Raw genomic sequence first — 24,285 nt, 5'->3', positions numbered from 1 at the left:
AAAAAAAAAAAAAAAGATTCCAAGGTGACTGGACAGTACCAAGTAGATCTGAACAAAGCAGCCACTGACCCACCACAGCTTTTGTTTTTGTCTTGGGACATATCAGGGATTTTGTTGAATATTTAAAATACTTTCTGCTAGTTGGTAATTGTTCCTTGTTTGTTAGATATGTCAGTGTATTAAGAGTGTCCCATAAAAACTGTATGACTTCCTATGCCACCTGAACAAGTCTTAAGAAACACCACTGGCAACAGGGAGCCATTTACAGTTTTTGAGGAAGGCCTGTAACTTGGTGGTATATGCAGGACAGAGGGAGGGAGGAGAAGATGGAAGCCATTAGGGGCTGAATCCTCTGGCTTCAGATGGATTTGGCTGGGGATGGACTCCTGGAGATTGTGAAAATGGGTCCAGTGCTGTGGGCAAGGCTGGCATTGGGCAGGGCTCTTCCTCCCAGGATAGCAGTGGGAGCCCTGCTGCCTCCAGAGCCCGAGCATGTCTGCTGGGCTGGAGGGCTGGAAACCCCAGCCCTAGGTGCACTTTCTGCTCTGTTTCTGAAAGGGAGGGTCAGCTTGATTGCATTTCACGCTGTCTTTCACTAAGGTTTTTTGTTTGAGTTTACATAAAAGTGGACTGAAGAGGCTGGGAAACCCAGAGAACACCACTGATTTTAACAGATGGATTTGATTAGCTGTTGCTGAGCTAAAGGAGGCTTATGATACACTGCCACAATTTCTTATAGCTCTGGGGTTTTAAAAACATCTTTGTGGGGAGCAAATGAAGAAGAGTTGCTGATAATCCTTGGCTTTTAAAGCACCTTCATGTATGTCACCCCATCAGTTGGGGAAAGAGTAGAAAACGTTCAAGAAATCAGACTCTCAGGAGAGGAGGCGGTTTGCCCCAGGTCACAACACATGTGATAGAACTGGAACACAAACCAGAACTTTGGGTAAATACTACTTATTAAGAACTCCCTGTGTGTTGGGTACATTATATACTCTTCTAATACAACCACCTCTAAAGTGTGTATCATTACGCCTACCTTCTGGATGAAGAAATGAGCAGAGAGGTAATGACCAGAGGCAGTTGGTGAGATGTGGGACCCGAACTGGACTTCAGGTCTGGAAAACTTGGCCTGTCTACTAGACTGTGGTCCTCCCATTCTCTCCAGGACTAGATCCTCTGGTTTGCATTGCTTCAAAACAGCAGGCTTGTCATTGGAAGCAAGGAACACCTATGGAATTAGGGATTTTCTATGAAGTAAGCTGGCATTTACTTACTGTGGCATCGGGACTGGTGAGAGGGAGGCCCTGGGGTGGCTTTATCTGTGTGGCCTTTGCCTTCTTCATCTCCTACAACTAACTGGGCATGTGGTTAAAGACAGGGTGAGTGCTTTCTTTTTGTGTGCTCACCTCCAGCTGTGTTTCCTTCCCAGCATGGGCTGTATAGGGGACATTTGGGTCTGGGACCTGGGGACCACTGGGTGGACTGGTCAACAGGAGTCTTGGGTTCTCATCTTGTTCCTGTTACTGCCCCAGAGGCACCCTGGTCACCTTCCCTCCTTTCAGGTTTCATTTTCATTACCTGTAAAATGGCGACATGAACTAGATGATCTTTTTTTTTTTTTTTTGAGACGGAGTCTCGCTCTGTCACCCAGGCTGGAGTGCAGTGGCCGGATCTCAGCTCACTGCAAGCTCCGCCTCCCGGGTTCACGCCATTCTCCTGGCTCAGCCTCCCGAGTAGCTGGGACTACAGGCGCCTGTCACCACGCCCGGCTAGTTTTTTGTATTTTTTAGTAGAGACGGGGTTTCACCGTGTTAGCCAGGATGGTCTCGATCTCCTGACCTCGTGATCCGCCCGTCTCGGCCTCCCAAAGTGCTGGGATTACAAGCTTGAGCCACCGCGCCCGGCCGCTAGATGATCTTTCTAGATAACAAGCCTATGAGTGTATTGGTGGGTGTCCTACAAGGTGAGTAGATGGAGACAGTGAATACTGTTTTTGAGGGCTTCTTATGCCCAGGATGCTGTGCTGAGCCCTTTACATACATTGTCTCATTTACATCTCATAACCTTACAAGGTGTAGGTTTGACCTGGGGCAAACTACCTCCTCCCCCGAGAGTCTGATTTCTTGAATGTTTCCTACTCTTTCCCCCACTGATGGGGTGACATACATGAAAGTGCTTTATAAGTCAAGGATTATCAGCAACTCTTCTTCAGATGAGAAAACTAAAGCCTACAGAGCTTAAAATACTTGCCCAAGGACTTATGGCTAGTAAATAGTGACCACAGGCCAGTCTGCTCCCAACCACATGCCATATCCTGAGTGTCTCAATGGGAGTGCAGAGGATGGACCTAATCTAGCCTGACTGGGGTGGGCTGCAGTGCAGGGCAACAAGATACGACGACCTCACCAAGTTGAGAAGGAGCAGCAAAATCAACCAGATGAAGAAGTGCATTCCAGGCAGGCCAGCATGGACAAGGAACAGGAGTACCCAGGAACATGCCACACTGAGCTGCTTTCTCTGGAAAATGCAAGGTCTAGACTCCAATGCCTGAGTCCCCTTCTAGCTGGACACTCCTCCATTCTGAACCACTCTTTGCTCAGGGAAGCAGGAGTCTTCGTACTGTAATCTGGATCCAGTCTGCTCATTGGCCTTTTGTAGTATTTAGCACGGTGCATGTCCCAGAACCCCCTACCCCTTTAATCAGTGGAGGCGGAGGTGAGCATACCTAGTTATGAGGCCTAATTGATGTTGGGGAGGTTCCTAGAGTGCTCGGTGAAGGGTGACCCATAAATCTCAGACACTGAAGAATTCTGCCACATCCATCACAGTGTTTAATGTCCTGATTGATCTCCATGGTAGTCAATTTCATTTGCTTGTTTCAGGATGAATAGGCAGCCTGCTTCCCTATGCTGCAGCCTGGGGCTCTGCATAAAATTATGCCAGCACTGTGTCCTGATAGCTTGCAATAAATTTAGCAGCAAATGTTTCATCATTTTCCTTGGATAATTAACTATTCACCAGGATAGAATACCAAACTTTTCAGCAGTGGAGTCAAAGATATTCAGAATAGTGATGAAATCCTCACTTAGTTAATGTTAGGGAAATACAAGTTTTTGGCAAGTACTTCAGTAGTGCTCCAGTAGTACTGACCAAAGGGAGAGGAAGGAAGATAAGGTGCCTCCTGTCTGGGGGATAACGGTGCTCTCTTACCTCATTCAGAGTGACTACAGGAATGGAACAAATGGGTATGTGCAAGCAGGGATGCACTCAGGAGCAGACAGTGGCTGGGCTGGCTGATGGGACTAGGGGCAGGGCTCACTGCCACCCTCTCACACCAGACTAGCAGCAGCAGCAAGAGCGTCTCCTGGGCAGCCGACCTCAAAAGTGCTGAGTGTGTGCTGGCAGTGAAACACCCCAGGCTTCTCATTAATAAGGATGCTTTCTGTTTGTGTCTCCCCTGAAACATTCTCAAAGGGTTTTCCCTTCTATTACATCATTAGCTATCCCAGCAGCTCTCAGGGTGGGAGAGACAAGATCATTCCTGTTGTACACGGGGAGGAAGCAGGTCTAAGGATTTGCTTGTAGCCTGACAGCAAATCAGAAACAGGGCTGGGCTGAGAATTCAGTCTCTGCCACATCCTGTGCATAGGTACAGTAGCACCTGAGGTGGAAGGCAGGGGTAGGGGAGTGGGATGAGCAGACCTCTTTCCAGCCCTGAGATGTCCATGGTTTGGCTGTTTCAGCCCCCCGAGTTGTTGGGGGTCCTTGTGAAGCAACTCCGCACAAGTGTTGAGTGGGGCACAGGGTACTGTCAGCTTGTTAGTAAGAGGGATTCCTTGGGCCCAGATAATTTGTCAGCAGCTCCAAGAGTGGGACCCCAACTCTGTCTTCTCTCTTTAGAGGTAACTGAATAGCACCAGGGAGGAATGTGGCGACAGCACCAAGGCGGGAGCCGTGCTCTTTCAACTCTGGCTTCCGTCAAGAGCTGTCTCAGAGGGAGAAAGGAGCTCCTGAGTTGAATTTCAGGTGGACACCCACCATGCTAAAGAGAATTCCAGGCCGCTAGCCTCTAGCCACACAAGTTCCCTCCCAACACTCCTGTCTGTGGGACTTGGTCTGAAAAGCCACGCTTTGGGTTGGAAACCTTGCCCAGGGCTGGCTGGAGAGGGGCCTGTTGTGCCACTCAGGGAAGGCCTTATGGCTGCCCCATCCTGGGTGGGATTTGGGCTGGGACTGCAGACTCTGGCCCAGCTCCCCTGTGGACCAGTCACCAATACTGCTGGCTCTGAGTCCTGATTTCTTATTTTGGCTTTCCTGGTGGCACCTGGTTTGATTCCGGGCAGCTCATCTCACATCTAGCATGGCATATAATCCAGCCAGACCTGGGTTTGAATCCTGCCACTACAGCTCACTAGTTAGCTGTGTGCCCTTGGGCAAGCCCCTGAATGAATCCACGGCTGTCGTTTTCTCCTCCGTAAAGCAGGGAAGATAGCGCCCACTTTCCAGGGCTGTGCTAAGGAGGGAAGCCTGTGAAGAGCACCTGTCACAACATGCAATGCAGACGTGGGAGTCATTTTTGTTACCACCCTCTTGTTCTAGCAGGAGACAGTGGCTTTTACCAGACCCTCCCTTCAGGGACAGCCCGATGGCTCCTCTGGGCTACCGGAGTGGGTTCTCTAAAAGGGTGGAGGAGAACGGGGAGCCATTTCCCAGAGCTGTAAACCTCCCAGGGAGTGCTCAGGCTCCATCTCCCCCAGCCCCCAGCTGCCCGCCAGCCATAACTGTAGGATATGGTGCCCAGGGGAGCCATGAAAGGCGAAGCTTTTACCTCCATCTCCTGCACTCCAGGCCCCCAGGCCCTACCCTAGGACTTGCTGTGGGATGGGCTGGAGGAAGGGCTCTTGAGTCCGCAGAAAGGACTGCCATGTTCCTGGCTCTGGCATCCTTCTCTATGCTCTTGGTGCCAGGCACAGCCATCCTGTCTCATGCTCAGACACCACAGACTGGACATGGTGGCATCTCCTCCAACGCTCAGCTCCCCCGAGTCCCATCAGTCAGGTGTCCCCAGCGTCTCCTCCACCACCGCCACCTTCATCCTGCCTGCCCGTGTGCAGCCTTGTTCCCTCTCCTCTGGACACGGGCCCCTCCCTCTGGCTCTTCTCTGCAACTACCGGAAGACTCTGTGGGAGCCCTTCCATAGTGCTTTATTTGTAGGGAGAACATCTGGGTCGGCCTGGCATCCAAGGCCTCTGGTGAGCAGCCTCACCTGTCCTTTTCCAGGTTGCTCTCATGTGGTCTCTTCCCCCTCCTACCCATGCCATCCTCTTCCTGACACCAAACTTCTTCCTGTTCCCAAACCCTGTTCCTTGCCTAGCTCACTGCTGTTCCTCTGCTTGCACTGTTGTCCCACCACCCTCCTCCTGACATTCCTTTTTTTTCCCCTTTAAGTGGTTTAACAACTGACATCAAGTCAGGGAGACAATCAAAAATTCCCTGCTCATATTCTCTGGAAGTGGGCCAGTTTTGTAGCTCAGTGTTGAAACTACCCCTAAAGACTGCTCTCCTCTTCAACGACAAACAGAAGAGCTGATCTGGTATACTTACTCTTTTAAAATCGCCTTTAAATGTTTCCTCCACTGTGAGGCCTTCAGATGTCCCCAGGCAGGTAAGTAGCTTCCTCCATCTGTGTGTACTGTCTTCATGCTGTGACTGTTGTGGACTCTGGACTTGGGGACCCCCTGTTATCTCTGTCCCCAGCCTCTATCTGTGAGGCAGTTCAAACACAACATGAAGGCTGAACAACAAGTGCTCAGCAGGGTCTCACCTCACAGCAACCTGTAAATACCCCAAGAAAGCCACTTTTTAAACATGGAGTTCTGGCCGGGCCCGGTGGCTCATGCCTGTAATCCCAACACTTTGGGAGACTGAAGTGGGCAGATCATTTGAGCCCAGGAGTTCCAGACCAGCCTAGGCAACTTGGCAAGACCCCATTTCTACAAAAAACACAAAATTTAGCCAGGCATGGTGACGTGCACCTGTAGTCCTAGCTACTTGGGAGGCTGAGATGGGAGGATCATCTGAGCCTGGGAGGTTGAGGATGCATGAGCCATGATTATGCCACTGCATTGTAGCCTGGGCAACAGAGCAAGACCCTGTCTCAAAAAAAAAAAAAACAAAAAAATAGGCTGGGCACAGTGGCTTACGCTTGTAATCCCAGCATTTTGGGAGGCCAAGGCGGGCAGATCACCTGAGGTCAGGGGTTCGAGACCAGCCTGGCCAACATGGTGAAACTCCATCTCTACTAAAAATAGAGATGGCCATGGTGGAGCTCGCCTATAATCCCAGCTACTTGGGAGGCTGAGGCAGGAGAATTGCTTGAACCTGGGAGGTGGAGGTTACAGTGAGCCGAGATCACACCACTGCACTCCAGCCTGGGCAACAGTGAGACTTTGTCTCAAAAAAAAAAAAAAAAAAAAAAAAAGTGGAGTGCCTATAAAACAAAACACAACAAAGAAAAATAAAAACAGTGGAGCTCTCTAGAGACCCATTTCCTAGAGGACAAACTGAAGAGAACAGCCACCACTTGCCTAGCATCTTCCCCATGGCATCCCTCCCCATCCTGTGGTTCTTCCCTGGAGTAGGCGTCCTCAGCAGACATTAGTGCTGGCAGCGGGGCTTGCAGCTCCCCCTGGCATGGGGCCAGGTTCATGTGCCTGTGAGGTAGCAGCACTAGCCCCAGAGCTGGGATGATGGAGCTCTGCAGAAGGCCAGTCACAGCACAGCAAGGTGAGCCTGGAGGAGGAGGGTGGCCATTTCTAGTCCAGTCGGTGGAGATCACCAGTTACCAAGGATCTCTGCCCTACAGCTTACAAACCAAGTAATACCCTCCATTCCATCAAGTGGCAAAAGCCAAGTGACTGCTTTGCTTCCCAAAGCTCTAAACCTGGGAACCCCAGGGCCTGGCATGGTGCCAGCAGATTTGGGCCTGTTGCACGGCCTGTCATTAGCGTTCAACCTCAGAAAGTTTCTTCAATCTCTCTGAGCCTCAGGTTCTTCAACTATAAAATGGGGTTAGTGATACCTGCCTCATAGCATCACTGGAAGGGTTAAAGGAGCCCATGTGGGTAGGGACCTTGGCCCAGTGCCCAGTGATGGACACTATGACAGTGCTGCTGGTGATGCCTCAGGACAGCTACTCTTGCCCTTTGCAAAAGTTTCCCCTTGGTAGGTCTTCTAATTACACCCCAAGAGTGACTCAGTTGGATGTTGCCACCTTTAGCACTTGTTTTGACAACTGTTCATCACCCCATGAATCGGGAGGGTGCTCTTTGCCAGCACGTGGTAGTTTCCTTCCCTTTCTTCCAATTCAGCCATCTTTCCCAAGTGGCTCCATGCCCAGGCCTGTGGGGTTCTAATGGGGCTTAGGCCCGCTCATTGCTCTTGAGCCTGGGAGGCAGGCAAGGAAGCAGGTGCTGACCAAGCCAGGGGCGTGGTGCACTGTCAGGTGAGTCCGGAGGGGGGTCACAGGAGCGCCAAGGACACCCAGCCTAGTGGTAAGGGCAGGCAGGACACATGGTGAGAATAACCCAGACCAAGGTAGAGGGGAGATAGAACAGGCTAGACAAAGGCATAGGAGGACAGCCAGAGGGGCAAGAAAGCCAGCTTACCAAGGGGCTGAGTCATACTCAATGTTCTCTCAAGGCAATGGGAGCCCTTTAAAAAATTATGTCTTCTCGCCGGGCGCAGTGGCTCACACCTGTAATCCCAGCACTTTGCGAGGCCGAGGCAGGCGGATCATGAGGTCAGGAGATCGAGACCATCCTGGCTAACACAGTGAAACCCCGTCTCTACTACAAATACAAAAAATTAGCCAGGTGTGGTGGCAGGTGCCTGTAGTCCCACCTACTCGGGGGGCTGAGGCAGGAGAATGGTGTGAAGCTGGGAGGCGGAGCTTGCAGTGAGCCAAGATCGCGCCACTGCATTGCAGCCTGGGGGACAGAGCGAGACTCCGTCTCAAGAAATTTAAAACAAAAATTACGGCCGGGCACGGTGGCTCAAGCCTGTAATCCCAGCACTTTGGGAGGCCGAGACGGGCGGATCACGAGGTCAGGAGATCGAGACCATCCTGGCTAACACGGTGAAACCCCGTCTCTACTAAAAAAAATACAAAAACTAGCCGGGCGAGGTAGCGGGCGCCTGTAGTCCCAGCTACTCCGGGAGGCTGAGGCAGGAGAATGGCGCGAACCCGGGAGGCAGAGCTTGCAGTGAGCTGAGATCCGGCCACTGCACTCCAGCCTGGGGGACAGAGCGAGACTCCGTCTCAAAAAAAAAAAAAAAAAATTATGTCTTCTCTACTCCCCTCCCCCGCCATATAAAAGAAAACATGATGGTCATAAACACAAAACCCCTTGGAGGCTTTTAAGCAGGGGTGCTGAGGCTTAGCTGCCTCGGAAGATGCACTGGGAAGGGTGAAACCAGAGGCTGTGCAAATAGGAGGTGGCTGCAGTCCAGTCCGGCAAGGGGCCTGGGTCTCAGCAAGGCCGTGATGGGGGCCAGGAACAAGCAATTTGGAGGGTGGAATGACCAGGATTCACGACTGCTCACGGGACGAGCAGGGAGTCTGGGATGCCATATGCATCTCTAACTGGGTGGATGGTGGTACCCCGGCTGGAAACCACTCTGGACGCTTCACTTGGGTTAGCAACCAAAGGAAAACCTCCACCAACTGGGACTCTCAGTGCAGCTGGTTTTTATTATTAAAGCCAAGGTTGGAAAATGATTGTCCCCCTGCCCCCTAGGACCCTCCCACCCACCTCTAGATTGACCCCTTTATATCCTGTGAAGGTGAAAACTAGATTTGTCTTGAAGAGACTCAGAAACGCTCATGCTGGAATGAGAAAATGAGGACAAATGACATAGGCTCAGATGGTGGTCTCTGTGTGATTGTGTTGGACTCCACCCAGGATTCCTGGGAAAGACGGCTTAGGGGTGGGGCTGGACAGCCCCTGCTCACAGTGCTGTTCCCTAGAGTCCGGGGTGGGCGTCAGGAACGAAGGCAACGGAAGAGGCTGAGCTGGCCCCCCGCACTCTACCCTGCTGAAGCTGGGCCACAGGCTGGTTTTTGTAAAAATGGTTAAAAAGAAAACCCAGCCACAAGCACCACCCTCCCCTGAGCAGGGTGAGAAGAGGCGCCAGCTCTGGGCTTTGAGGTCTGAAGCTTGTGGCCTCCTGGCCTGGCGTCGCCTCCCTGGAGGCAGGCAGCACCCTGAGGGAGGCCAGGTGGGCTCCTGGGCCCCGCATGTGGCCCTTGGCAGCCTCCAGGGTCCCAGGAGAGCTTTGAGATGGCTGTCTCCCCTCCTCCCACCCAGCCCATGGCAGGCTCTAGGCCTCAGGGACCCTGTGCAACTTTTGCTCTTTGGATTCCAAAGATCTGAACTTGTCCTCCAGCACAGGAACAGTGGGCTGGAAGTGGATGACAGGCCTGATCTGAAAGACAGTGAAGCCCTCCTGGTTCTTCTGGTTGAACAGACTTACCCTGTGTTCCAGCTCAGGGCTGGTTTGGGCCGAGCCTGCTGGGCTGGGCCGGGAGAGGGGGGCTGGGTCCAAGGCCCTCTGGGATGGGCAAGGGTCCTCTGACAGGGAGGACAGCAGGTCCTGAACTGTGGCCTCCTCCACCTGCTGCTGGGGTGGCAGCGGCAGGGGAGTGGGGCCCAGTTCAGAGGATGGCTCCTCGCGGGCGGTGCTGCAGTCTGTGGAAGAGCCCAGTGTCTGGCTGCTGTCACTCTGGGCCCGGGTGACTGAGCTGCGGGAGGCACTCTCCGAGGTGGCGCCGGTGCCATTACCGCCAAGCTTGAGGGGCATGTCCAGAGAGAAGAGGTCCGAGGAGATGTTGGGCTGGTGGATGTCTATTGCAGCCGTGGTGACCATGCACACGGCTGCATCTGGGACACCGCTGTCTGCAAGGAAGGAGGGGATCTCGGTCACACTTCAACCTCTGCCACACCTGGGGGCCCTGAAGAGGGCAGGTGTGAGCTGGGCGGTGGGCAGTGAGTGTGCCTAGGCTGTAGGACACCATGCCTTTGTGGAGGGAGGCCTTGGTAGAACTCCCTCCCAGTTCTCCAACATCACTGCCCTGCTTTGAGGGGGATTATGCCTCCCCATCTTGTTAAACTCAAGTGTAGGCATGTGACATGCTTTGGCCAGTCACCGATGAGAAGTGGCCTCTGGCACTTCTGGGCAGAAGCTTTATGAGCCGGTGCTTTACCCTGGCAAATGTTCTAGAATATATGGTGACCGTTCTGTCAACTGGATGCTGAAGTAACGGTGATGACCTGGGAGCAGAGCCCCCAGCCAACCTGCAGTGGGCTTTTGTGGCTTTATTTAAACCATTGAGACGCAGGGTTATTTGCCACAGCTGCCTAATCTAGCCCATCCTAACTCAGGAAGCATGGTGTGCCAGGGCAGGGAACTTGGGTTCCATGGTCTGAGGAATGACTCAGTTTCAGATGGGCTGGCAGGGGTGGGGGCTGCAGAATGGGATGATCAGAGCCTGCTTAGCGTGCATCACAGGGTCACAGGACACTCAGAGCTCTTTGCTCTAGGTGAGAGTACCACGGGGCTGACCTACAGAGGCTGCAGGGTGGGGAGGTTTCTCCCCAGAGTTGTGGAGGACTGGGAGAGAGGTCTGGGCTGGAGACAGTGGTCTTTGAAACCAGCATATTGGATGAGGCTTTGAGGGAGGAGAGAAGAGGGATGAGGCCTTAGGGAGGCTAAATTGTGGAAAACCAAAAATTCAAATGCATTATTCACATGGCCCAACATAATATTCTAGCCTTACAATGGAGCATACACGGTTTTGGGGGCTGTGAAATTCAAACTCAAGAACTGCATGTGGAAGCCTGAACTGGAAAGGGGGCTATGGAGAAACAAAGACACCAAAGGCCTCAGCAGTATTTTAAAATTCAATCTTTCCCATAAGTAAAAACCACTGCGCTTCCCTGAGGGTTTTTTCAAGTGCAAGAACATCCAGCAGGGATGTACCCGAGGCCTGCTGCTTCTCACACCCTGGGGTGCTGTGGCACCTCAGCCTCCACTGTGCCCACCTTGACAGGTGTGGAGGTGGGGGGCACTGAGGTCACTTGTAGTTCTGGATTCTAACCCCCTTCCCATTTCAGGGTTCCACATGCAGTTCTTACGGGTGATCACAGAGCACCCCTATCCTGGCACCTGCAGGCTCAGCCCCTGGGCACCCCCAGCTCCAGTGCTGGAGTTTGCTGGAAGCTGAAGCTCTGATATTTTAACCTTGAGCACTGCCTGCAATTATGGTTCACAGGCACCAGGTGATGGGCATGCTCTGAAGCCAGGCCGAGTTGTCTCTGCCCTCGGGTTTAGGGGTTGCTGGGGTTCTGGCACATGTAGAACAGCCCCAACCCAGACTTACCACTGCTGGGCCCATTGTAATACTGACTGATGTAGCTGTTCATGTCGTCCTTCACCATGGCTTCTACAGAGGTGGGGACAGAGAAGGGTGAGTGCATCAAGTTCATTCTCTTCCCCTTATACTCCTGTTCCCACCCCCACAGCCATATCAGAAGGCTTCTGTCTGACAGAAGCTCTTGGTGTGTGTGACGGGAGCTGCCTCCTGGTTCTCCATGGGGACTGCCTGTCTCACCTGCCCCAGGGGCTGGACTGCACTGGGTGCTGGGGGGACCCAGGTTCTGATGAAGCATCTGCCTTAGTACTGACCTGGACAGACCCCTTCCCCTCTGTCCCGTTTCCCCATCTCTGAGATAAGGGGTGTGGAAATAACTTCTCAGGGCTTTTCCTTGTCTGGATGGCCTGAGCCTTCATTGCCTGAACTTCTCAAGGGCACCGGAAACACTGCCCTCGGTAGAGAAGCCTTGAAATCCCATCTGCAGGAATACACAGCCAGCCACAGGGCTGATTTGCCATCCAGACAGCCCCCCGTGGCTCGATCCACCTGACAACTCCAGCCTTCCCTGCAGTACAGGAACAGACCTGGGGAGGTGGGGTGCTGGGGATCTCCACCACCTGCACTGTTCCTGCATATAGTAGGTACTCAGTACATAATTACTGAGCAAATTACAGAAGGGGAGGTGAAAAGCTGTCCATGTCAAGGGGGATGGGAACAGGGTCTTAAATATTGACCAGCCTGGGCAACACAGGGAGACTCCATCTCTACAAAAAAATTTTAAAAATTAGCTGGGCATGGTGTTGCACACCTGTGGTCCCAACTACTAGGGAGGCTGAGGTGGGAGGACTGGCTGAGGCTGCAGTGAGCTGTGATCACACCACTGCACTCCAGTCTAGGTGACAAAGTGACACCCTGTCTTCAAATAAATAAGGAATCTTGGTTCACCTCCTGAGAGAAGCAATGAGGGAATGGGAGGAGAGTTGAGATTTTCAGGCTGGCCTGAGAGTGGGAGGAAAGCCAAGTGCTCGGAGACCCCAAAAGCCATCCTAAGAGCTAGGCCTTGTTCCAAGGGCAGCAAGGCAGTGAGGGGCCACAGGAAAGTCTGAACTTGGTCAGGTGTGATTGGGAGAGGCCACCCCCAAAGTTGTGGCAGGAAGACCAGAGACTGCAATGCCCAGGGTGGGGTCAGGCACCAGAAAGCCCTCAGCACGGGAGGGCTGAGGGATGTCCTCTCTCTCCCATGGAAGTCTGGAAGTGCTCCAGGGCTGCCCCTAGAGCCCGAGTCTGCACCCCCAGGAGCTTCTCTGAGGAATGGCATCAGCAGACCCCCTGGGTGCTGAGAGCCCTTCCCAGGCACACCTGTGAGCTGCAGAAGCCAGTGTGCCCTGACCCTGGGAGGCTGGAGGCAGCACAGCAGGGCCTGGCTCTTAAAAGCTTTTCTGGCCTCTTTTGATCTTTAAATGCCTGCAGTCAGAGGTATGTTTTGCACTAATGCTGGTGTTGAGGGAGGGAGGGCCCCGGGCTGGCTCCGGGCCCTAATCCTCATCAGCCAGCTACACTTTTCTTGCAGCTGGGCATCCGTATTCTGTGTGTACTGCCAATGCTGTCTAGCCTGGCTGCCACCCTGGGAAGCCAGGGGTAACTGATCCCTGCAAGCTGGAGGCTCAGGACCTCCAGGCCCTATGGGCCAGGTTGGGGGATCTGGTCAATCTTGGTTTTATCCTGAGACCACACCTGCAGGGACTCCAGAGGGCCATGTGATGTGAGTAGGACAATGAGCTCAGCTAAAGTATCCACAGACCAGCGAAACTTTAACCCAAGAGCCACTTGCAGGAGGAGGCCAGGGTAAATGGGAAAATCCCAGATGCTGAGTTCTTGTCCTTGTGCTGCCACTGGCCTGCTATGGGGGCTCAAGCAGGTCCCATCCCCTCTCTGGGCCTTTCTTCATCTGTACCCCGATGGCACTGGTGAGGCTCTTTCAGATTGTGATGGGGCCAGGTAGATGGTTCTGAAGTTCCAAGAGGTGACGGAATCACAGTGGAGTGTGAAGGGACTAGAGGCATCTTGGCCAGTCCCCAGTGCAGGAGTCCCCTGGATGCCAGCCTGAGAGGGCTGTCTCCACCGCAGCCTGCACACCTCTAGGAAGGGCGTGCCTGCCTCTTTGTGGAGCAGCTCTGGTCATCAGCTCCTGGGCAGCTTCTCATTCATCTGTGCTCAGTGGAGTCACAGTGAGCCCACCCTTTGCCATGTATTGAGCCCAGGAGTCCCTGCCTGTGGGGAGCACAGTCAGGGCCTCCCGGGACGTCAACTCCTGGTCAAACGGCCCATTAGCATTTAATCAGGAAGTGCCTACTATGTGTGAGGCTTACAGGTCCTGGTCCTGCCTTCCACACAGGTACCAAGGACAAGCCTATTTCTACTCACGGTCTCTATGACAGCCCTTCCACCACCTAAAAAGCCCCTCACATCCCTCCTGGGAAGTCTCCTTTCCTTGGAAAGCCCCTGTGCATTCTCTACCCCTCCCTGGTTTCCCAGCCTTTCCACCCTGAAGGCTTCACTATGGACTCCAGCTGCGACCAGAATGGGAGGAGGGACGGAGGGAGGGACTAGGGTTTACTCTCAAAGCTCCAGACCTAGGGGTCCACAGTTCACACACTGATCTCCCTGCCCCTGTGCTGCAAGGCCGTGATTATTGAATAGACTGTGCCAAGTGCACCAAGATCCGATGTGATCACACTGCCCTAATGCACCCTCACATCCTCCGAGCGTGTTCAGAAACCACCCTCCTCTGCCAACTCATGTGGAGCCTGTGGCCAGCATAGACGCCCAGATCTTCTCTGCAGGAGCTGAGAGGCCAGGCCAGGCCTTTCCCACCCTGTACTCATGTAACCCCCAAGGAGGGCTCATCACCCTGGGCAAACGTCAGCTTGCTGGGCTCAGCCCAGAAGGTCAGCTTGCTGGAGACATCCTGAGTCCTGGCTCAGCCCACTAAGGTATTAGATCATTCTGCTTTCTCTGTGTTGTCTACATAATTGAGGAGGCTCACATCTTCATGCAAGCTGTTGATAAAAATAACCTAAGCCAGGTGACCTTCAGCCTAGACATCCCTCCTGAGCTTCGGACTGGTCTGGCCAACTGTCCCTGGACAACTCCTGGCTGGCCTCCAGCTACCTCTGACTCAACATGTCCAAAATAGAACTCGGTTTATCCATCCTCCTCCATGGCATCCATCTTGGTGACTGGTTCCTGGCACTTTTTAGTGCCTCTCTCTTACTAACAACTTGATTTCCACCAAGTCTGTGACCAGTTGAGGGAACCCTGGCCCTGTGACCAGTCTTAGATCACACTTCACGGACACTGTTGGCCTCACACAGGGCTGCCCACCTTCCATCTAAGAATAAGCCCCTGCCCCCAGGGGTTTGCTTTGATTCAGCCCTGAGGAGCCCTAGAGACGTGCAGGAAGAACCCACGGGACCGTGCTGTGCAGCCCTTGGAGGGGCAGGAAAGAATGGGCACAAACACAGGCTTCAGAACAAAACAGACCCAGGGCCAACCCAGCTCTGCAGGGCACGTGCTGTGTGGCCTTAGGTAGATCCCTTAGCCACTCTGAGCTTCAGCTTCTTCATCCATAAAACGGGGATAGCAAATGCCTACCCTACTGGTGAACTGGTAAGAGTCACTGAGATCATGAATGTTTAGCCCAGGGCCATCCCTTGCCTCCCTGAACCCCTGGCTCCAAAGTCTCAGTGCTTTCTGTGGCAGCTGCTCTCTGCGGCAGCTGCTCTCTGCTGCTCGGCACCTTTCTTCCCAGGGTGTGAGCACTTTGCAAACCCCACCTGACTAATCCTCCTAAAGCCCATCAAGTGCAGTGGTGCCAACGCTCATTATGTATGTTTTACCCCTTGGGTGGAGCCCCCGACCTGCCCAGCCAGGAGGCAGAGGTGGAGAGAAAGGGTGGTGAGTCAGCTGGGCCAGGCTTCCTGGAGGTGGTGTGGACTGGCCAGGCTGCGTGGACTCTGGTGTGGCAGAGGGGCATGAGGCACCAACCACATGCCCTGTGCAGACCCAGGCCCCAAAGCCCAAGGCAAGGCCCCGATTCCTGGTTTGGGCTCCTGCTCCCGAACTCCAACTTGCTCTTCCATGGCTTGGCAGCCCTCACCAAGGGAAGGCACTAATATTCACTGAACTCCTACTGTATACGAGGGATGAGAGCTGCACATATGACTAAATGCTCAATCCTTCTCAGTGAAGAACTTCTGCACCTGTTTCATTTTGGAAACACTAAGACTGAGACAGGACCAGCTACATAATTTCTAGGTCCCTTGTTTAAAAAGTATTAAGAATTTCAAGAGGGTAACAGCAGAGCAGTGAACCAAAGTTAGGGCCCTGTGTGATCACACAGGTCATGCGTCCACGAAGCCAGCCCTGACCACAGAACTCACTTGTTCAAAGCTAAGTTGAAATTCAAACCCAGACCTGAGTCCTAAACCCATGTCCCTCTGGTTGCTTCAGGTGCTACTTTGTGTGAGGCTCTTTCAGATCTAGTCCTACAGCCCTGGGGTTCCTGGGGTCCCCGATGTCCCGGTCAGGCCCACACATTTGGAGGCCAGTGGAGAGTCTTGCCTTCATGATCACCAAGGCCCGCTCCTCTCCAAGGACAAGCACTGGTGCCAGCTCAGCTCCCTCCCCTGGGGCTGCCTGGTGGAGGGCAGCCACAGAGCAGGCTGGCCGCATGCACCCCTGCAGCAGCGTCTCTGGATGCTGCAACAGCTTAGGGGACGCGAAGGTTCCCTGTGATATACGGTGAAATCCGTGGCACTCCCACCAGGGGCTGTAATTCATAAGTTATGGGCGAGCTTCAAGACTAATAAATTTGGGAGAGAAGTATTAATGACTACACAGGGGCACTGTGAACTTGGCAGGCCCCAAAGCCTGGAACTCTGCAGCCTAGGTTTTAAAAATGATTTGTGCTAGAGCAAGTCTAAACAGAAGCTGCTTGGCGTTGTGTGACTGTGACCTGCTGGCAACTCTTGAGACTGTGGAGCCGCTTCCTCCTCATGGCTGGGGCTGGCACCCCGCCCTCCTGGGCTGCCCTCCCCCACCCTGCAAGACACAGGGCCCTCCTGAGGCTCTGTGACTCACAGCTCACGTCTGTAGGTTAATCCCTGGATTGTCTGTGTCCTGTGCATGAGGTGGGCCTCGGAGCCTCACTGGCCTGAAGGTCACAGTTAGTTAGCAACAAGCACTGCCCTTACTTCATCTCTAGAGTGGCCTACAGTGCTCTCAGCTTGTCCAGCCATAATTTCTAATGTCATGAAAATCCCTCCCTGGACACAGTTCCTGGTCAAGGAGAGAATCAGCTGGGGGATGCCCTGTGTCCCTGGACCATGCAAGGCTGTGAATCACACGTGTCCCTCACCAGCCTCATGTTCTGCCCTCTGCCTTGGAGACACTGGCTTTGCTGTTGATGCTCTGGGGCTGGCTGTGAAACAATGTGCGGGGGGAGCTGCCTAGGCTGGGGCAGGCAGCATCCACAGAGCCGGGAGGTACCCAGGGGATGCCCCAGAAGCAGGCAAGAGTGGGCAGGGGGGACCCCAGGGCTGGACGGAGAGGCATCTGCACCTGCTCCTGGGGTGCATGTCTGGCACCTCTATGGGAGGCCTGGGCCTGCCCTATCCAGATATCCCCTACCCTAGTTTCCAGAAGGGTGAGCAGGGACACTGCAGACTCTGTGACATCCTGCCGGTGACACATAGCTGATCAGTTTCCCCAAGTGGCCTTCGACTCTGACCCGGTTTCTCCCTTCTGCTCCTGCCCCCCTCCTCCTCCTCTTCCTCCTGGAAGTTGCCCACTATGGGGATTGCAGAGAGAGGAGGAGCAGGAGGGCCAGGCAGGACTGAAAGCTTCAGAGCACTCCTAGAATGTGCAGGAGTATTTTAAAGGCTGGTTTGTTTGTGGAATCTCCAAGCCCAGATCTTGGCTCCCCTGTGGGCTCAAATGTGGCATCTGGCGTTCAGGGTCTTGTAGGTCATTGGCTGAGGGACAAGGGCTGTGCTGTTAGCTCTAAAGCCAATGACCCTGATGAGAGAGACAAAGGAGGTACTGCAGAGAGCAGCCATACCGGGAATGCTGAGACCTGCAGAAAGAACATCACGGGGCAGGCCCAAGCCCCAGGTGAGGTGCAGCCTCAAGACTGGCTGTGGGCAGAGCCAGGAGGCTGTAACAGAGGAAGATCCTGGAATGGGCTGTGAGATTGTAAATCTGCTCCTTTCATCCTTAGAAAGCCAGGCAAAGTGGGCAAAAGTTGTTCCCATCTTCCAGAAGAACTTTCAAAAAGAATAAGAAGGCACAAGCACCAGCCTTGGGGCTGAAAGCCAAGTGTGGGGTTTCCGGGGTGAACTACTGCTGACTGGCCTCAGCTCCCAGAGAAGACGCAGGGCTCCACAGCAGGACAAGTGATGTCAGAGAGCCTTATTTTGTTCTTTGATCAGTTACCGGCTTGAAGATTACATTCAGTGCAACAAACTCTATGGAGAAATGGCTGAGGCAGGGGCCCTGAAGTAAGTTTAGAGGGGAGGCACACATAAACGCTTATGGCAGCGAAGCAGGATCCAGACCTGGGAGTTGGTGTAAGGTTGCCAGGGAAGGGTGTGGAGATCTGGGAGCTGACTCTAAGATGGGTTCTAAGCATGAAGAGAAGTCTGGTAGGCAGGTTGGGCCATCCCGTGAACAGCATGCAGAGACTCAGAGACCACACAGAACATTTACAGAACTCAAAGTTCCATTCCTCTAGAGTGAAAGGCAAGCTGGGGAGGCAACCCAGGGCAAGATCATCAGGGGTCTTATGTGCCTGCCCCCTCTTAAGGGTTGAATGGATACCCCCTCTTCATTCATATGTTGAAGCCTTAACCCCAAGTACCTCAGGATGTGGTCTTGGAAAGAAAGCGGTTGCAGATGTCATTAGTTCAGATGAGGTCCTTATATGACTGGGGACCTTATAAAAAGGGGAAATGTAGACCCAGACATGTGCATAGGGAGGACGCCATGTGCAGATGAAGACAGAGCAGGGGGATGCTACTGTAAGCCATGGACGCCGAGGACTGCCAGCCACCACCAGGAGCCAGGGGGAGGCCTGGGACAGATTCTCACTCCCAGCCCCCGGAGGGAAGCAACCATGCCCAACCCTGATCTTAGGTTCCAGCCCCCAGCACCGTGAGACAATACATTGCTGGAGTTTGTGCTAGCCAGTCTGTGGCATTTTGTTATGGCAGTCCCAGCAAACTAACCCACCAGCCTAAGGGGCGTGGGCTTTTTCCTGAGGGACACAGGGAACCAGGAAAGATGGAAGTCGGGGAGTGGTGTGAAAGATTTTTGGAACAATCACGGTATGGTGGGGTAGGGGAGACTGCAGAGGGGAGAGGAGACTGCAGAGGGCAGGGAGCTGGGCAAGGTCCAGACATAACAAAGGCTGAATGATGAAGATGAAGACGGGGACTGTTTCGATTAATCAGGAATTGGCAATGGGTTGTGAATCAGGACCTACCAAGCCCTGGAGTAAAGGCAGGAATCAAACAAGCTACAGATGAACACTGATGACTACCAAGTTCTATGAAGTTCTGCACGAGGCTACAAAAAGCCTGTTGCCCAAGGCAGGGCTGCCGGGACACACGGCTCAGATGAGCTGTGTGGGGAGCACATGAGGCTGGGTCAGCTATGAGCTCAGCCAAGTGGTCCCCACAAACTCAGGAGCCTTCTGGCTGCATCGTGGGGGTCCCAGGTCCAGAAAAAAAAAAGCAAGAGTGCCCCCCTCAACATTCTGCCTTGGGCTTGCAGCACCCCAGTAACTGCATTCAGTTGTGGATGTTACTCTTGAGAGGGACCAAAACACTGGAGAGCTCTGGGAGGAGGCAGTACAGCAAGAACTTGAAGAGCATGTCCCCTGAAGGTTGACTGTGGGAATGCAGGTGACGTCCCTGGAGGAGAAATAATCTCTAAATGGTCTCAGCTGGGATGGCACTGCCTGTGCGTGAAACCCATGGGCAGCAGGGAGGCAGGGGCAAGGGACCAGGCCTCAGTGCAGTCTGAGGAAGAATTTTCTTACAGGCAGAGCCGTGTGGAGGTGGGGTGGTTCCCCAGGGAGATATGAAGCACTTATTCTTAGAGGAGGGGGAGCTGAGGCTGCATGGCTCATGGCAGGGAGTTCTAGAGGGGATTCTCACATCAGCTGAAGAGGTGGACCCAAAAGTCCCTTCTAGCCCCCAAATCCTATGTTTCCAAGATCTAAAGATCTCTCAAAAGAGTGGCTGGACACAGTGGCTCATGCCTATAAACCCAGCACTTTCAATGGCTCAGGCAGGAGGATCCACTTGAGGCCAAGAGTTTGAGACCAGCCTGGGCAACATAGCAAGACCCCATTTCTACAAAAATAAAATAAAAACATTAGTTGGGTGAGATGGTGTACACCTATGAACCCAGCTACTCAGGAGGCTGAGGTGGGAGGATCACTTGAGCCCAGGAGTCTGAGGTGGCAGTGAACTATTATGATACCACTGCACTCCAAGAGTGAGACCCTGTCTCAAAAAAAAAAAAAAAAAAAAAAAGCGACCATTCATTTCCCAAAAGCTGTTTGCAGTGTGTTGCAGTGCCTTACAGCCCTTAGAGCTTTCTCACACCCATCGGTTCCTCATACGTCCTGAGAAGCAGACGAACTGAGTTAGGAGTCCATTTTACAGAAGGGAACACTGAAGCCTCGAGTCATGGAGCTGGGGAGTGGCAGAGACTGGAGCTCAGGCCTCTTGCCTCCCGACCTGCTCAACTTGCCCGGCTGTCTCCTCACTGCCCTGGAGGGGACACGGCATGCCAAGGCAGAGTGGCTCCTGGATGAAGCTGGGGTTTTGGGTCCCTTAGCCCGAATTCACAGTCCAACGCCACCATTTCCTGGCTTGGGTGGCCCCGTGCAATTCCCGAAACCTCTGAGCCTCGCAGCAGCCCTGTGAGGAAGCCTCAGTACTGCTCCTATTTGACAGCTAGCAAAACTAAGCCCCCAAGAGACTCCCATCACATAACTGGCTGATAGCAGAGTTGGGATTTGAATCTAGAAATAACTCCCTTCCATACACGACCCTACCCTGGACTGCGGCTCGTGTTCCCATCTCCACTAACATCACCATCCCATGAATTCTCACCGCCTGCAAGGCTCAGGCTCTGGGCTGCTGTGGCCCCGGGCCTGGACTTATTTGGGCCCCAGTAGGTGGCAGTCCAGTAGGAAGCCCCAGACCTCTGTCTGGAAGCCTGGCTCTGCCACTTATTAGCAATACGCCTTTGGACGGCTTTCCTGGGTCTCAGTTTCTTAGCTATACAACAGGAAAGTCACACCTCCTCCTCCGGCTGCCGCGAGGACAGGGAAGACACCGCACACAACGCACGCCGGTGGCCACAGGCATGAAATGGGGACGAGTCATTTCTAGTTTGGGTCGGTGGCTGGACTACATGCTCTCTCCTGGGCTCTGACAGGCAGTACCGAGGCTACAGATCTGAGGGTGTTCCCCAGTCACGAGTTAAGGAGGGGCACATACTTGCAAGGAACCCCACCCACTCTGCGCACGGTCCCGGGGCGCGAGAGGGAGGCGAGGGGCACCCCTGGCCATGGCACTCTGGGGCTGGGTGGAGATGCAGGCTTACCTTGCGATGGCTGCAGCTCCTCCACGACGCTCTCGGTCACTGTCTCCTCGTCCCACGTGCCGGCCTCCACCACTTTGAAGCGGCTGCGCGGCTGGCTGAGCACGTGCGGGGCCTGGAGCGCCGCCTCGCGCTCCGCCGCCAGGTCCAGGTCCTGCTGCGCCAGGTGTGCGCGCAGCTGTCGGATCTCAAACTGTGGAGAGAGAAGGGCGGGACTGCATCAGCCGGCGGGGGGCCTCCAGCTTGACCTCTGGGCGCTTTGCTCCCGCATGGGGGCGGAGTGGGGAGGACTGGGCTGAGCCTCCTGCGACTGGATGATTCCTTAGGAATCTCTCAGCATCGCGGTTCGCAAGAGCTTCTTAGGGTTGCAGAGCCTTTTCCAACCTGTGCGATCCTGTGTCTCAGGTGCCTTGCAGTCTGGCCCCCATCTCACGGATGCCCGGGAGAGGAAACACAACGTGTTTCCTTTGTGGAAAGGTCACTGGACGGGGAGTCGGGAGCCCTGGGTGCAAATTCAGTTCTAGCTCTTCACACAGATGTGTGACCCCAAGGGATGCTTGACAACATGAAAGCCTCGTTCAGATGCCTTACACTGATGACTAAGGAAGAACTGGAAACCTAGGGACACTCAGGGCCCCCGTCCCAGCCTGGGGACCCCATCCTGGCGTCACTGCCCGCTGGTTTGAACACTGGCTCGTTTTCTTCCAGCAACAACCACTTCCCTCCTCCACGAGGAGGCACCCAGGACCAGACCGGGTTCAGTCCAAGCCATGTGGCTTCCTGGCCCTGTGGCCTGGAGCAAGTCCCATCACCTATCCAGCCTAAGTTTTCTTTTCTGTAAAATGGGGTTTTCACCTCTTTGAGGACTTGTGTTGCTTCCTCTTAAGGGCTTCCTCCCAGGTGGAGTGGCAGCCTATTTGAATTTCCCGCATTGCACTTATCACCTTTTGATATTATTGTGTATTTAACGTTTTGTTGATTTTACTTTTATGAAGGTAAAACACATACACAACTAAAAGCATTCATGAACAATAGGGTGGCCAGGCAGCAAACTGGCCTTGTAAAAGCTGCACACATTTTAATTTTGTTTTACTTTCTGTTGGGGAAAGCTTCTTGGAAAGGCTTCCAGATACCTCTTGGGTTTGTGGTTGAGATGGCTGTTCACACGCCAGGGTCTTCCTGGGACATCAGGGCCAACGCGAAGTTTGGGTCTGACATTGCAGGTCCGGGCCGCGGGCTCCCAGGAAGGAGGGCCTTCACCGCCACCTAGTGTTCCCCGCACGCCTCGCACCGCTTCTGCACGGAGCGAGTAGGGAGGGCGGACAGCGAGTACCATGCCCCGGCGCCCTGCCTAGGAGATTATCTACTTACCAATGCCGCCCAAATGCACCTCTCCAGCCCTGACCCCTCAAACTGAGGTGTCAGACTCTCACCACCAATGCCTCCATGACAGTATCACTTTCACAGGAGTTGCAAAATCAATCTGGTCAAAGCAGGACTCTTCACTGTCTATCCAAACCTGTTCCTCAAGTGTTTTCATCTCATTTTAGCTGGAGCCAAAAATGCAATCACCTTCCTTGCTTCTTCGCTTTCCCTCACCCCAACATCCCATCCATCCCCCAAGTCCAGCAGCTATCCCACCTCCCTCCACCTCCACTGCCAGCTCTAGCCCCTACAGCCGCCGCTTCTGTGTCCCTCTGCCATCACTCTAACAGGACTCGTGGGGACTCTCCCACACCCAGGTCAGATCATGACACTCCTGTCCATAAACCTCGATGGTTCGCCACCCCACCTGGGAGATAGCCCAAGCTCCTCAGCCTTGGCTTACAAAGCACGTGCACCATCTGGCCCTGCCCACCTGGCCAACTTCGTCTCATCCTCTCTCCCGTGACCTGAATCCAAGACACAATCCTTCTTCTGGTTCTGTAAAGATACCAAGCACGCGCTGGTCTCAGGGCCGTGTTCTCAACTGCTCCCTCTGTTCCAGATCACATGGTGGCCCCCCTCAGAAGGGCCTTCCCTGAGCTGCCACCTAGGACAGCCCCCCAGGCACTCAGTTGCACCAGCCTATCTGAATTCTCTGCATTGCACTTATCACCTTCTGATATTGTGTTTTTAATGTTTTATTGATTTTACTTTTGTGAAAGTAAAACACACACACAACTAAAAGCATTCATGAACAACAGGGTGGCCAGGCACCAACCTGGCACTGGATAGCCTCCCAATGTCAGTGTCTACAGGTTTGGTCTCTGGGACTGCACAGGTTTTCAGCTTACTGCCTGAGGCTATAATTTTGGTTGCCTCTGTGCTGTGAGTAGGGCAGGGGAATAGGGCAGAGGGTCCCACTTTTAGGGGGAAAGACTTTCATTTAATCCTCATTTTCAGCCTTCCACCTTTCCCCAAGTCCCTGCCTAACCCAGTGCCCACATGCAGAGCCCCCTGGTTCATTTTCTCCTGAGGACAAACCCCTGGACTCTTACAGGGTGGGGGAACTCAGTCTCCTGGCCATGCAGGATTTGGAAGGGCGTCTTGGGATCTCAAATATTATGCATGCAGACCTTTAGCCATTCCCACCCTGTGTCAGCTTCACACTACACTTCCTCCCAGACTCTCAGGGGTTCTGAGGGGAAAAGTACCCCATTTCCCTCACTGTCCTCCTCTGTGGGCACTTTAGTGACCATTCTCCACTCTGTTCAATCAGTTACCGCTTTCTTGTCTACTCTCCATTTCCCCCCAATTCACTAAAATCTCTTTCCTCTTTGTCCTGATGGACAAGACTTAAAGAGACCCTTCCTTCCTTCCTTCCTTCTTTCCTTCCTTCCTTCCTTCCTTCCCTTCCCTTCCTTCTTTCCTTCCTTCCTCCCTCCCTTCCTTCTCTTTCTCTGTCTCCCTCTTTCTTTTTTGAGACAAGGTTTGTCGTGATGGACAGAGACCTACCTTCCTTCCTTCCTTCCTTCCTTCCTTCCTTCCTTCCTTCCCTCCCTCCCTCCCTTCTCTCTTTCTTTGTCTCCCTCTCTTTTTCTTTTTTGAGACAAGGTTTGTCGTGATGGACAAAGACCTACCTTCCCTCCCTCCTCCCTCCCTCCCTCCCTTCCTTCCTTCCTTCTTTCCTTCCTTCCTTCCCTCCCTGCCTCCCTTCCTCCCTCCCTTCTCTCTCTTTCTGTCTTTTT

At 53.6% G+C, this 24,285-nt stretch overlaps 1 protein-coding gene across 1 annotated transcript in view; it reads right to left on the bottom strand.

Moving 5' to 3' along the window:
• Window positions 1-8,735: 8,735 nt before the first annotated feature.
• Window positions 8,736-24,285, bottom strand: part of LOC105505124 (chromosome unknown open reading frame, human C15orf27) — a 71,509-nt gene continuing 55,959 nt past the window's right edge. The window contains exons 8-10 of the mRNA XM_011932823.1: window positions 21,119-21,308; window positions 11,444-11,506; window positions 8,736-9,959 (exon numbers count right to left, since the gene is read on the bottom strand). Of these exons, the coding sequence (XP_011788213.1) occupies window positions 9,385-9,959; window positions 11,444-11,506; window positions 21,119-21,308 (828 nt within the window). The 3' untranslated portion in view covers window positions 8,736-9,384. The remainder of the gene's footprint in view (window positions 9,960-11,443; window positions 11,507-21,118; window positions 21,309-24,285) is intronic.

The sequence above is a fragment of the Colobus angolensis genome, unplaced genomic scaffold, assembly GCF_000951035.1.
Source record: "Colobus angolensis palliatus isolate OR3802 unplaced genomic scaffold, Cang.pa_1.0 Scaffold99, whole genome shotgun sequence".
NCBI lineage: Eukaryota > Metazoa > Chordata > Mammalia > Primates > Cercopithecidae > Colobus > Colobus angolensis.
The sequence above is the reverse complement of the archived record's forward strand: the minus strand, read 5'-3'. Positions and strand labels throughout refer to the sequence as shown.